The following is a 14,798-nucleotide window of genomic DNA, read 5'->3' on the forward strand; positions in this document are numbered from 1 at the left end:
TATCCAAAGCAATCTATCCTCCCCATCTGCAGGTAAATTCAGCGCATATAGCACGCTGTAAAAGTCAGCAATGTTACAGCTCTAATAAATCTCACTGACCAATGAGTGGAATTAGAAGAGATGTCCATGTTATCATCCACTAAGGCATCCTTCTCTAACGCAATCCTATAAAGAGAGGGGAAAGCATTCTTCAAAGCAGCATCGCCACAACAAATGTCGTGCCAAAATCTAATTTGAGTGCCCCTACCCACGTCGAATCTGCAATTAACAAGTCATCCCAACCACTACAAATAAATTTCCAAACACCCACGCCATAAGCCCCTCTTACTTCGTTAGAGCAACAACCTCCCCATATGCTCCAATACTTAATATCGATAATGTTCCTCCAAAAAGCATCTCCTTATTGAAGGTTCTCAATTTTCTAACCCTCAATCCTCCGTAGGACAAAGGTGTACAGACTTTATCCCACTTAATCAAATAAAATTTTTTCGCATCCTCTACACTAAGGTTGTAAGCCGATCGGTCCAGACCGGAGAAACCGACAGGACCAGCCCAAAGTTGGGACCAGTTGGTCTCGGTCCAAGAAATTCCATTTTTTCGATTTTTGGTCCAATCCTGGGGTGGGATTTTCCTGAACCAGACCAACCAAATAGAAAAATATATTTTATATAATAATTGTATAATTAATTATATAATTTTCATCTAACCTATCACCATTAACAATATTAAATTTTAAATATGTAATTACAAATTAATATTTTATTAATTAACTAATGTATATTATCAATTAACCTATCACCAATTCACCATTAACTAATTACTAACATCTACATCTATGATTTAATTAAAGTTATTAGATAAATTTTTTGTAAAATACCTAAGTTGCAAGTAAATATAAAGCATGTATGGATGGGGACCTATGGATAATTCAATTATTTATGCTTCATATACAAAATGTAAAAAGTTTAATATAACTCATTATGCATTAACTATCATAATATATTGACATAATCTAAGTTAGTAACAAATTAGCAATTAACATCATCAATATAATTATAATTAATTATTTTTTTAATGAGTTAGTTACATAATCCACATTAATCATTCACTTTATTTTACTTATAAAAAAAATAATTCACTTAATTTTAATTTAGTAATTTAAATAAATTTTTTTATTAATTTATTTGAAAAATAAAAAATAAAAAATAATTGAGCCGGACCAAACGGACAAACCGGACCCTATGGATGTTCGGTCCGGTTCGGGGAAAATGATGGTCCATCACCCCCGGACCGGACCGATTTACACCCCTACTCTAAACCGCCCCACAAGAAATCACAAAAAATATTCTTCAATTTGTTCGCCAATCCTGCAGGCAAAGGAAATAAAGAGAAAGTATGTTGGGAGATTGGATAATGTGCTCTTAATTAATGTGATTTTGCCACCTTTAGATACGTAAATTCTCTTCCAACCCACCAATTTGCATTCGATCTTCTCAACAATCCCATCCCACATAACCTTGGATGAGGGGCCCCCAAAGGAAGTCCAAGGTACTTCATGGGCAAGGATGACACCTTGCAGCCCATGATGGCAGCCAAGTCACTTAAATTATTAACCAAACCAACTGGAACTATTTCAGATTTTGATAGATTCACCTTAAGACCGGAGATGGCTTCGAAACAAAGCAAGAGAGCTTTCAAGGAACAAATCTGATTAGGGTCCGGCTCACAGAAAATCAGCGTGTCATCAGAGAAAAGTAAGTGAGAGATTGATAGAGTAAGTGAGAGATTGATAGACTACCATGTGAGCAACCACCCACTAAGAAACCCGAGATGAAGCCCCTATCCGCCATCCCTTTCAACATTCTACTTAAGAGCATTCTCATTGGCTTGGGCAAATGCATCTTCCAAATTTAGCTAATATCACACTTTTTTACATTTGCCTATTTCATTTAAATTCAATCTCCACATTGGATTAGCCATTCACATTCTATATAATACTAAAATATTATTATTTTAATAATTAATTAATTAAATTTATTTTTATCACATTTTATAGTTCTACCAATTAAATGTTAATAATAATTATATTCTAGTTAAATTAATATTAAAAAAAGTTTATTAAATGTTAATAATAATTATATTCTAATTAAATTAATATTAAAAAAAGTTTTATTAAATGTTAATAATAATTATATTTTAATTAAATTAATATCAAAAAAGTTTTATTAAATGTTAATAATAATTATATTCTAATTAAATTAATATTAAAAAATTATTATTAAATGTTAATAATAATTATATTTTAATTAAATTAATATTAAAAAAGTATTATCAAATGTTAATAATAATTATATTCTAAATGTTAAATGTTAATTATATTCTAATTAATTTAATTTGTTTGCTTGGAGTAAGAAATTAATATTTTAATATTTGGAGAACCAATTATGGTTCTCTATATTTGGCCAATGACTGTAGCAAAAATGCAAATTATTTTGAAAATGGCCAATCCAATGTAGAGTTTTTTTATACAAGTTATCTAAATTTTAGATATTTTCTCATTTGGCCAAGCCAATGAGAATGCTCTTAGAACATCCATTACTAAAATGAAAAGAAGAGGTCATAAAGGGTCCCCTTGTCTCAAGCCCCGAGAGCTATTAAAGAAGCCTTCAAGAGTGCCATTAAGCAAAATAGAGAATCTGACTGTAGTGATACAATATTTCATCCACTGACACCATCTTTCCCTAAATCTGTACTTGCCAAGTATATACACCAAGAAATCCCAATTTATATGGTCAAAGGCTTTCTCCATATCCAATTTACATAAGATACCTGGAATGCCGACTTTGACTTTACTCTCCAAGCATTCATTAGCGATGAGGACTGAGTCTAGTATTTGTCTTCCTTTTACAAAGGCGTTTTGAGACTTCAAGATGATCTTCCCCATGACTTCGCTCAACCGCTTGGCTAGAACTTTAGAGATAATCTTATAAACCCCACTCACCAAACTTATAGGATGGATATATTGCAGCTCCAATGACGGTGCCCTTTTAGGAATAAGGGCAATAAATGTGGCATTAAGGCTTTTCTCAAATTTCATAAAAGAGTGAAATTCGAGAAACATCTTCATGATGTCCTCCTTGACAATGTCCCAACTAGCTTGGAAGAAAGCCATTGTGAAATCATCTGGGCCCAAGGCTTTCTCTTTGTCCATCCTTTTTAGCACACTAAGCACCTCCTCTTCGAACGGTCTCTCCTGTCAATGGACTGTCCATATTTGTTTCCATATTTGTTTCCTTGATTTACTCTTCAGAATCATTAGCTTAATAATTGACAGATTGTATAGGGATAGAATTAGCATATACAACGTTATTTCCATGTATAGAATCCTTTCCATGTATAGAATCCGATGTACAGTTTATATATTGGGGAGAAACCACAAGGCCGGATACTTTTGGCTATTTTCACACAATATTTCGACCTATCTTGACATGGTATCAAGAGCCGTCTCCTAGTTTCTTCTCCTCGACAATTTTTTTTTCGATTTCTCGGCAATCCCGTTTCGGGTCTGGTGGTTTCGGCACTTTCTGTTGTTGGGTGGTTGTCGACGCAGTCTTCTCTAAGCCTTTCGGCCCTTTCTGTGGTTAGTTGCTTGTCGGCGCAGCACTCTGGTAGTGTTTCCGGCGTCTCTGTGTCTTCGTAGTTGCCATCGCAACTCTCTGGCAATTTTTCGGCTCTGGGATTCTCGTTGTTGTGACTTTCGGCTTTGTCTAGGTGGCTGTAGCTTGTTCTGGTTATTCCCGTTTGGGTTCTCAACTTCGTCTGGGTGCAGCTTCTCACGTGGGATTTTCTTTCTCTCGGCTTGGTCAGTTTTCTTTTTATGTTCTGTGGCTTTCGGCTTCTGTCTTGATTTTGTTTCCTGGAGAACTTTTGGTCTATATATTTTTTTGGTCTCGGTTAAATTCCCTTGCTGTTTCCCTTGCTGTTTCTGTTTCTTTTGCTTTGTCTTGACTTCATTTATTTGCGATGGACTCTGCACCTGTATGTGTCAAGTTTATGGGCACAAATTACTCTACTTGGGCATTTCAGTTTGAGCTTTTCCTCAAGGGAAAAGATCTTTGGGGTCATATTGATGGCACGGATATCGCCCAAACATCTAATCCTGACACATCCCATGATCTCAAGGCTTCTCCTTCATGGGCTATGCTTGATGCTCGGATTATGTCTTGGCTTCTTAATTCGGTGGAACCACATATTGTTACCAACTTACGGGCTTATCGTTCCGCCCAATCCATGTGGAATTACTTGAAGAAGGTTTATCATCAAGCTAATGATGCTCGTCGCTTTCAGTTAGAACATGCAATTGCCATGTTTCAACATGGTAGTCTTTCCATCCAAGATTACTACTCAGCATTTCTAACTCTTTGGCATGAATATACTGATTTGGTTACAGCGGATGTTCCTGTTGCCGCTCTTTCGACTATTCAGACTCTTCATGAGACTAGCCGCCGTGATCAGTTTCTTATGAAACTACGCCCGGAATATGAATCTATTCGCTCATCTCTGCTGAATAGATCACCTGTTCCTTCTCTTGATATTTGTTTTGGTGAGTTATTTCGTGAAGAACGTCTCAGTACTCAAGCTATTCTGGAGCAATCTCATGGTAATTCTGGGATGGCAACTGTGGCTTATGCTGCCCAAGGACGAGGATCACCTATGACTTCTAAAAATTTGCAATGTTTCTGTTGCAAGGAATATGGGCATATTGCTGCCAATTGTCCCAAGAAATATTGTTCTTATTGCAAGAAAAATGGTCATATTATCAAAGAATGTCGCATCCGTCCACAGAATCGTCAAGCTCAAGCATTCCAGACTTCTGTTATTGTTCCTCCTGCAGCAACTCCTGTAGCACATGGCTCCTCCTCAGGTGCTTCCTCTGATTTTGCACCTCCTGCAGCAAATTACTGTACACCAGAAATGGTGCAACAAATGCTCATTTCGGCATTATCTGCGATGGGATTTCAAGGCAAAAATAATACTAAACTCTGGTACGTAAACTCGGGCGCTTCTAATCACATGACGAATACTTCCACAACCCTGTGTCATGTTCGGTCCTATGCTGGTCAATCTGCCATTCAGACTGCCAATGGCAGTTCTTTGCCTATAGATGCTGTTGGAGATGCCTCTTCCACATTTACTGATGTATTTCTTGCTCCTCAGCTTTCCACGAATCTTATTTCTGTTGGTCAATTAGTTGATAACAATTGTGCTGTTAATTTTTCTGGTTATGGTTGTGTTGTGCAGGACCAGGTCACGGGGGAGCCGATCGCGAAGGGACCTAAAGTGGGGCGCTTGTTTTCACTATTTTTACCTATTCCCACACTTTCTTCAGTGTCTTCTATTAAATCTTTTGCTTGTAATAATGTTCCTGATTTGAGTATGGTATGGCATCGTCGTTTAGGCCATCCCAATACTCAAATCTTATCTCATGTATTGCACTCTGATTTTCTTGGTAATAAAGAACGTTCTTCTTCTTTATCTTTTGAGTGTGATTCTTGTAAACTTGGTAAAAGCAAAACACTTCCCTTTCCTTTGCATGCTAGTAGAGTGTCTCATTGCTTTGATCTTATCCATAGTGATGTTTGGGGACCTTCCCCAGTTAGTTCACATGAAAAATTTAAATACTATGTGACTTTTATTGATGATCATAGCAGATTCACTTGGGTTTATTTTCTTCGCTCTAAATCTGAGGTTTTTCGTACTTTCACTGAGTTTTTAGCGTATGTCGATAATCAATTTTCTGCGACTATTAAGACGTTACGCACAGATTCTGGTGGTGAATATTTTTCTACTGAGTTTCAGGCATTCTTGGCTTCTAAAGGTATTATCCATCAACGTTCATGTCCCGTTACTCCCCAACAAAATGGAGTAGCTGAACGCAAAAATCGTCATCTTCTTGATGTGGTACGTACTCTCTTGTTAGAATCATCTGTTCCCTCCATGTTTTGGGTCGAGGCTCTGAAAACTGCTACTCACTTGATTAATCGTTTACCTTCCCAAGTCTTACATATGGAATCTCCCTATTTTCGTTTGTTTGCTAAGCAACCTAGTTACGATAATCTCCGTATCTTTGGTTGTGTCTGTTTTGTTCATTTACCTCCTCATAAGCGACATAAATTATCTGCTCAATCTGTTAGATGTGCATTCTTGGGATATAATGTGTCAAAAGGGATTTGTTTGCTATGATCCTAATTTACATCGCACACGCATTTCTAGGAATGTTATTTTCTTTGAAAATCAACATTTCTTTCCTGTGTCTTCTATGCCCTCTTCTTCCACTGTGGTCCTCCCCTCTTTTGAGCAGCAGCTCTCAAATTTTCATCAAGTCAGTTCTCGCTTTAAACCAGGTATGGTGTATACGAGACGCTCCCGCCCACAGTCTCTTCCAGTGGCTCACCCGCTATCTGATCCTCACATGCATCAAAATCAGTTAGTTGCAGCGCCTCCAGAGCCTTTGGTACGTCGCTCTCCTCTAGTGTCTATACCCCCAGATAGGTATGGGTTCTCTTCTGGAAATTCTATTTCCGCTCTTACTGCTGCATTGTCCAATTTTGATATTCCCACATGCTACTCACATGCTGTCAAGCATGACTGTTGGCGACAAGCTATGCAGGAAGAGATTGCCGCTCTAGAGGCCAATCATACTTGGGACATTGAACCTTGTCCTTCCACTATAGTTCCTCTGGGTTGCAAATGGGTTTACTCAGTCAAAGTTCGCTCTGATGGAAGTTTGGATCGTTATAAAGCTCGGCTTGTTGCCCTTGGGAATAATCAAGAATATGGTGTCAATTATGAAGAGACCTTTGCTCTTGTGGCTAAGATGACTACTGTTCGTACGATCCTAGCTCTTGCTGCTTCCCATGATTGGCCACTACATCAGATTGATGTCAAGAATGCTTTTCTTCATGGGGACCTTAAAGAGTGTATTTATATGAAGCCGCCCCCGAGATTGTTTCCCTCTCCGACCTCCAATGTATGTAAACTTCGTCGTTTTCTTTATGGTCTCAAACAAGCTCCAAGGGCCTGGTTTGATAAGTTTCGAACCACTTTATTACAATTTTCCTTCAAGCAGAGCAAGTATGACACTTCATTGTTTCTTCGAAAATCAGACATAGGTATTGTTGTCCTTTTGGTTTATGTTGATGATATTGTGATCATTGGTTCCGATTCTGCTTTACTTGTCCAGCTCAAGACTCATCTCTCAGAATCTTTTCATATGAAAGATCTTGGGTCTCTCACATATTTTCTTGGTCTTGAGGTACATCGTAGTTCCTCTGGTATTTCCCTCAATCAGTATAAGTATGCTAGTGATTTTGTGGCTACAGCTGGACTACAGGAAGCTCCCTCTGTCGATACTCCCATGGAATTAAATGTCAAGCTTCGCAAAGAGGAGGGTGACATACTTACCGATCCCAGTTTATATCGGAAGTTGGTGGGTAGCCTTGTCTATCTCACTATCACTAGACCAGATATTTCCTTTGCTGTACAGCAAGTCAGCCAGTTTCTTCAAACTCCCCGTCATCTTCATTTGGCTGCTGTTCGTAGGATTATACGCTATGTTCAGGGCACTTCTGCCCGTGGGTTATTCTTTCCTGCAGGCAATTCTCCTCGTCTTGCTGCTTATAGCGATGTTGATTGGGTTGGTTGTGCTGATACACGTCGCTCCATCACTGGTTGGTGTGTGTTCTTAGGTGATGCGTTGATCTCTTGGAAGAGTAAGAAGCAAGACAGAGTTTCTAAGTCATCTACCGAGTCTGAATACCGAGCGATGTCTCTTGCTTGTTCCGAGATTATTTGGATTCGAGGTTTGCTTGCTGAGTTAGACTTCTCTGAGATTGATCCTACACCTCTACACGCTGATAATACAAGTGCTATTCAGATCACGGCTAATCTTGTCTACCATGAGCGCACCAAGCATATTGAAGTAGATTGTCACTCTATCCGTGAAGCCTTTGAAGCTCGTGTTATCACTCTTCCGCACATTTCCACTGAGCTACAAAGGGCAGATATCTTTACCAAGGCTCTTACTCGTCATCGACATTGCTTCCTAAGTAGCAAATTGATGTTGGTTGATCAACCCGCATCAATTTGAGGGGGGATGTCAATGGACAGCTTTGCTGTCCATATTTGTTTCCATATTTGTTTCCTTGATTTACTCTTCAGAATCATTAGCTTAATAATTGACAGATTGTATAAGGATAGAATTAGCATATACAACGTTATTTCCATGTATAGAATCCTTTCCATATATAGAATCCGATGTACAGTTTATATATTGGGGAGAAACCACAAGGCCGGATACTTTTGGCTATTTTCACACAATATTTCGACCTATCTTGACATCTCCAACCAAGCCGCACTCGATTGATCAATAGAATAAAAAACCAGCCCATCTACCTTGGGTCTCCCATGATGTTGCTCCTTCATAAGCTTATCATAAAATTGGACAATGTGATCCTTGATAGCGCTTCTATCCGAAAGAACCCTCCCTTCCAAATGAAGAACCTCGATGGCGTTGTTTCTTCGATGGTAATTAGCTACTCTATGGAAAAACTTTGTGCTCTTGTCTCCTTCCTTCAACCAAAGGGCCCAAGATTTTTGCCTCCAGGAAATCTCCTCCATAAGTGTGATCTTTTCCAACTCAACTACTACAACGATTTTCCTTGCCTTGTCATCATCTACGAGGACCCCATCCACCTCTTTTTCATCAAGACGCTGCAGCTCATGAAATAGATTATTCCACTGGTCATTAATGTTCTCAAATACTTCCATGTTCCATTTTCTCAGATCATTTTTCAAGGCTCTAATTTTCCTGGCTAAAACAAAATTGGGAGTGCCCGAGAATTGATATAAGGACCACCATGTTCTAATCTTGTCCGTAAACCCATCTACCTTTAGCCACATGTTCTCGAATTTAAAATATCTCTGTCCCTCGTGGAGACCCCCACAATCCAATAAGAGGAGAATGATCAAAGCAAAGCCTAGGGAGTCGTTTTTGGCATAGGTTGGGAAAGTGGGCCACCCAAGAGGGAGAGACAATGAATCTATCTAGCCTAGACCAAGCCCTCCCATTAGACCAGGTATAATCTCCCCCAGCTAAAGGTAGATCAACCAAATCCAGCTAAAAAATTAAAACTGAGAAATCAGTCATGGATGAACCCGAGCTAGAGTCCCCCAACCTTTCACTCAAAAACCAAGTGATATTGAAATCACCTTCGATACACCACAGGCCATCCCACCAACAGCACAAACCAGTGATCTCATTCCAAAGAAGCTTTCTATAGCTGTCATTATTGGGCCCATATACTCCTACGAACCCCCACCCGAAACCATCTTCCACATTTCATGAAAGAACAAGCTGCCGAAAAATTCCCCGATATAGCCCTCCACCAAATTTACTACTCTCTTGTCCCACATCACTATGATGCCCCCTGAAGCGCCTTTAGAAGCAAGGCTGGTCCAACCCGCATAAGAATAATTCTACAAGTTACTTATTACGTTCATATCAATAAACCTCACATTACTCCTGTAAACAAATAACGTCAGCCTTCCATTCCCTTATTAAGTTTTTCACTCTAAGGCGTTTGCTCGGGTCATTCAGTCCCCAGAAATTCCATGAAAGGATCTTGGGCTTCATGGGACGTCGAGGTTCGCCCTGTTGTTGTGCCTCCATCTATTGGCACTTCCCATGCATCATAATTTTTAGAACAAGAAAGCCTCTTGAGCTCCCTTTATTTTTTAGAGGCAGTCTATGAGGGCTTGTCCTACTTCGATGGTAGTAAGGAGTGCTTTAAACTGATCCTCAAAACCCTTGCAGGAGAACCCTATGCAATGGCGAATTTCATCTACCTTCTTCAGGACCCAATCTAACTGTGAGCTAATCCATAGAGGCGCTAGAGGCAGAGAGCAAATAGGATTGGGTTCGTCCCTCGAATCCCCCAAATCGTTAAAGGTAGCGATCTCTCCAGACTCCTTGCAAACTAATTGTAAAATAGACCCAATTGATGACCCATCATCCGAGAGTGCCTCATCTTCGAGAGTAATATCATCCTCTTTTTCTAACATGCACAAAGCCCGGGAGGGGGTCTCAGCAACTACACCATAAATGACCCCTTGTCATTAGAGCCTTCCTGGGTCATTGAGAGAGGGCATTGAGCCCTGGAAGAAGCCTCCAGAGGTTGAAGATGTGACTAGCGGAAACTTAGAATCGAAGCAGCCCAGTTGAGGCCACCACCTCATCGCAGCTGTTCATCCCCTCTGAGGCCAAGAGCTGTTCCAAGTTGTATAGAGTAGGGACGGCGATGGTCGGCGGCTCTATCTGTGTCAACGACGAGCTCCCGGTGGCCTGAGAACAGGCGGCAGCTTCATTTTGAACTAACCCAGCAATCATCGTTGCCTCTGTGCTTCTATTCTTCCCTATCGTGGCCTTTAAATGGACCCTACTTGGGCCTATCGGGTCGCTGACAGCCAGCGGTTTTTTCTATGTTTTCAATGAGGCGGCCGAAGCAACCGTCGGAGGATTTGGGATTCTCGAGCCCGATACAAATGAATCTCAGGCCTGAGATGTTTCCTTAGCTCGCCACTCAGAGACAGGCCTACATGATGTCTCTCCAACCTTCACGAGCCTAACCCCTGCAGTCCTTACAACATCATTTGCGGGCCCCCTTCTGCTCGAGCCCAGCCCAGCCTTATTAGAACTCACCGCAGGCTCTCCATTCTTCATGAGCCCACTGCCATGACCCATAACCAAACTTAAGCTCAAGTCCACTTTCCTCTTCAACACGTTAATTTCCTCAGATATCCCTAACAATAGTGCTCTGACAGCCCACAGGATCCCTTCTACTTCCCCCCATCTTCGTACTATCAATAGAGGAACCCTCACCTCCCATGTCAGTCTGTGGAAAAAGATGGGTAGTCGCAGGTGGGACAGGCATGCAGCCGTGATCTCCTACGCTGCCAATCCCTTTACCCTTCGACCAACTCCTGTCAGCCACCATAGCAAAGTTGCACCCTGTCTAAGTACTCACCGGTAACCTCAGGACTGAAGCGTAGGTGGCACCTTTTGAGGGGAGAAACCTCCCTGCCTCCATCCCACTACCAGTCTCCCCTCCCCTTCGAAAGCCACCCTCTGTTCACACCCTACCTACATTGGCAACAGCAGAGTCATAGAAGCTAGTAACCTTTTCAAGGTGGTAAGCAAAATCTTCCCAGCCACTGCCCTTCGAACCTTCAAGGACAGTCACAGAGCCCCTCTTCTTGTCATTCCCAAGCTTTGCCAAATGCAATAAGCATCCCCTAGAGTTAATGTGAATGGTGAGAACTCCATCACCCACCCTCATTTTTCTGAATAAGCCTTCATGCCGACGAGAGTCTAGACCTTCTTCTACCATTTGTACCACCCATGAAGCCAACGTCCTACTTATGACAATAAACGTAACCATTCTACTGCTTGTCTCGGTGATACGAATGCTATTGCCACCCACTTCCAAAAGAACAAAGGTTTTTGCTTCCACCGTAAATCGCCTATCACCCGCCATCTTATTAACACTAAAAGAAAGACTAGTAACAAAAGATAAAAGAGTTGCCGACGAGAAGCATCGTGGGATAAGGGAGTTAGCTCCGGTGAGAGGGCCTGGAGGTGAGATTACTGACAAGCATGAGAATAGAGAAATTGTATGGAGAGAAATTGTACAGAGATAGTTGGTTCTTCATGCAAGCTCTAGGGAGTGTCTTTGAATGAGATCCAGGTAATGTGCTTCCCATTCGAGTGATACAAGGAATCTATCGATCCTTGACCAAAAGGGGTTTTCTCGGTTGCTTGGCCAAGTGTAAGAGCCACTTGCAAGAGGAATATCTAGTAAATATTTTTCATAGATGAAGTTAGAGAAGTCTACCATTGGTGATTGAAGCTAGAGCCACCCAATCATTCACTCGTGAACCGAGTAAAATAGAAGTCGGCACCAATACACCAAGGTAAGTCCCATATGCTACTTCGGCTTGCCAATTCATCGCATAGTAAACTTCTTGTGCGATCTAAGATAGGACCATAAACACCTGCGAAGGCCCACTGATATCCATCCACAACATTCTTGAACGAGCAAGCCACCATAAAATCTCCCATATCTTCTAACTTTTCCACCACTTTTTTATCCCACATTACTAAGATGCCTACCCGATGCTCGATTGGATGGTAAGTAATACCACCCTACTTGATTACAACTCCTAATGGTGCTTTGGGTTGTGAATAATCAATATCATAACACTTTTTCTATTTATATTTAGGTTAGTCTTTTATACTTTTTTTTGTATTTGTGCCATATGCCTTTTGTGTTTTCTAATAAATTCTTCAATTACATATCAAAAAAAGTTTGTAACACTACAACATGACATAATACTTCACCCATGTCAAGCTTAGTGTCGCAGATTTTAACATAAAGCTCATTGATCCGGGACAACAGAAAAGAATTTCAGGGGATTGATGGAAAATAAAATGCTTACTCATATCTTGTGATTAGAGATCCTTTAAAGACTCCAAAACGAGAATTCCTCTTTTCTTTTTATAAGCAGAATTCCTTTAATAAAGAGTGAAAAACCTCTCAAAAGTCTGGTTATTCATTTACTGCTAACTCTCCCCAACCTCCAGGCCGGTAATGTGTATCATGATTCATCTCAAAAAAGAAGATTATCTCGTAATATATATACTTCCACATCAAGCTTAGTGTGTCAAATACTATGCAATCCATGTTGGATATTATATATGCAGGAAATTATTGTAGGGGATATATCTCATTATTAAGTTTGTGATTCCCATCCTGGTTTACATTTCGGCATTCCCAGCTAAATTCAGAAAGCCTAGCCTCAGATAAACCGGTGATTAATACCCTCTTCTTTGAACCCAACAGCCCTCCTTTACACATTTTTTAGTCCCTTTTACGCAGTCTGGCAAGAATAAAACCTTGAAAGATTCAATCTTAAGACTCCCAGATGTGAGAGAAAGAGAACCACATATATAATATGAAAAAAAAAAACAAAGAAAAATCCAGATCGAACTAAGAATTAATAACATATACTAGAGTTTGAAATCAATTTATTTATTCTGAAAAGAGTATAGGTTCAAATCGATTTTCATATGTTCTATCAAAATCAGATGCTTCTGAAGAAAGGAAGCCATTAGAGAACAAATAAACAACAATCTCAACCACAGTAAACATAAACCACTAATTTCCATAACTCAGACAGACATGAAAAGCGTGTAAAACCTGTCTCTCGTAACTCAGTGAAAGCATACCTACGAATTACCAAATACCAATTAAGAAATTAAATCAACCAAATTTTCCCAGATACTCTACCACAGTTGTGAATTATCAAGCGCCCATTACAGTATCAAGAAAAATAATTAAATATAACATGAAAGAGAGCTGATAAAAACCTCTTGATAACATAACTGCAAGCCTTGTAGAGCTTCTGCTTGGAATCAGAAAGGATGTGGAGATGGCAGAAGCTCGTCAATGGCATAGCCTTAAGCTTACACCCCACGAACACGCACCGCTGGTTGCATTTCAAGTCCAAACTCACATTGCTGTTGTTGTTCTCACCACTGCCTTCGAGATGACCAGCTTCGATTTCTCTGTCGGAGACATGCTGTTGTTGCTCTTGCTTGAAAGGGCTGACACCGTACTCCCAGTAGTACTCTCTGAACTGGATCTTGAGCTCCTCCATGAGGGCCCAGTAGTGGCCCCTGTAGCATTTCGATAGCTGCTTGAGGTGGCGTGAGCGACGGCGGAGGAGCTGCTGGCGGGTGAGGTGGGAGGCGCGCGAGAGGGCGAGGTCTTCGGAGCTTGGGAAGAATCGGGTGACGGCGGCCGTATTGGCAGAGGGGTTAGGGTCTTGGGGGTCAGTGTGGGTGATGGGATTGAGGTTGACTGGGGTTTTTGGAGGTTTGGAAGATGACGGGTTTTGGTGTTTGGAAGCGGAAGCCATGGGCGAGAGAGAGAGAGAGAGAGAGAGAGAATTCAACAAGACAGGAGAAAGGGAGGTGGGGCTGGCGATGGAGAGTTTATGCCATACTCCGAACTCATCATTCTTTACTTTCCCATCGTTACAGAGTAAAGTTTCTATTTTAGCGGTAAACTTTAGATATGACCATATCGTTTCCGCACTTCAACGTCCTCAATGATTTATCTGCAAATCGTCCGATTATTAGATGAGAAAATATAAATACCAGCTTACTGTTTAGTCGGCGCACACTCAATGAATTGAGCGAGATAAAAAAAATCTGTGTGGTATGCTGCAGTTTTCGGTTGATGCGCAGCACAACTCTTATTAGATATGACTTTTATGAGGGTCCTATTTGAAAATTTTTACAATACACGTATATAATATAAATTAATTTGTAAAATTTATTTTTTAAATTAAATTATACTACATAAGATGTAGTATAAAGACGTTTAAATAAAATTATTTAATTATTTTATATTTTAAAATATAAAATAATTTTATAATATTAAAATTTATTTTTATGAAAGTGAAATAATTACATTAGTTATTGAAAATAAATTGTAAAAGAGTTGTACTGTATACTTTTTATGTTAATTAATATATGGGTTAAATAGAGAATCACTCGTAAAATTTCTTTCTATTAGTTCCATGAGTTTGAATTTTTCATACAATACAATTTTGAATTTTAAGAAATTTATACTGAAATTTTGTTCAAACATTCCCTATGCTTTGGGTTACTAACT

The 14,798-nt window shown here is 40.0% G+C and overlaps 1 protein-coding gene across 2 annotated transcripts in view; it reads right to left on the reverse strand.

Moving 5' to 3' along the window:
• LOC109008738 (INO80 complex subunit D-like) overlaps positions 1-14,208 on the reverse strand; it is a 36,208-nt gene extending 22,000 nt beyond the window's left edge. The window contains exon 1 of one of the 2 annotated variants that reach the window (XM_035683600.1): positions 13,487-14,207. In XM_035683600.1, the coding sequence (XP_035539493.1) occupies positions 13,487-14,037 (551 nt within the window). In that variant the 5' untranslated portion in view covers positions 14,038-14,207. Of the gene's footprint in view, positions 1-13,486 lie in introns of both variants that reach the window. The other variant, XM_018988943.2, reaches the window with a different exon arrangement.
• Between the last annotated feature and the right edge of the window lie 590 nt (positions 14,209-14,798).

This window comes from Juglans regia, chromosome 12, assembly GCF_001411555.2.
Source record: "Juglans regia cultivar Chandler chromosome 12, Walnut 2.0, whole genome shotgun sequence".
Taxonomy (NCBI): Eukaryota; Viridiplantae; Streptophyta; class Magnoliopsida; order Fagales; family Juglandaceae; genus Juglans; species Juglans regia.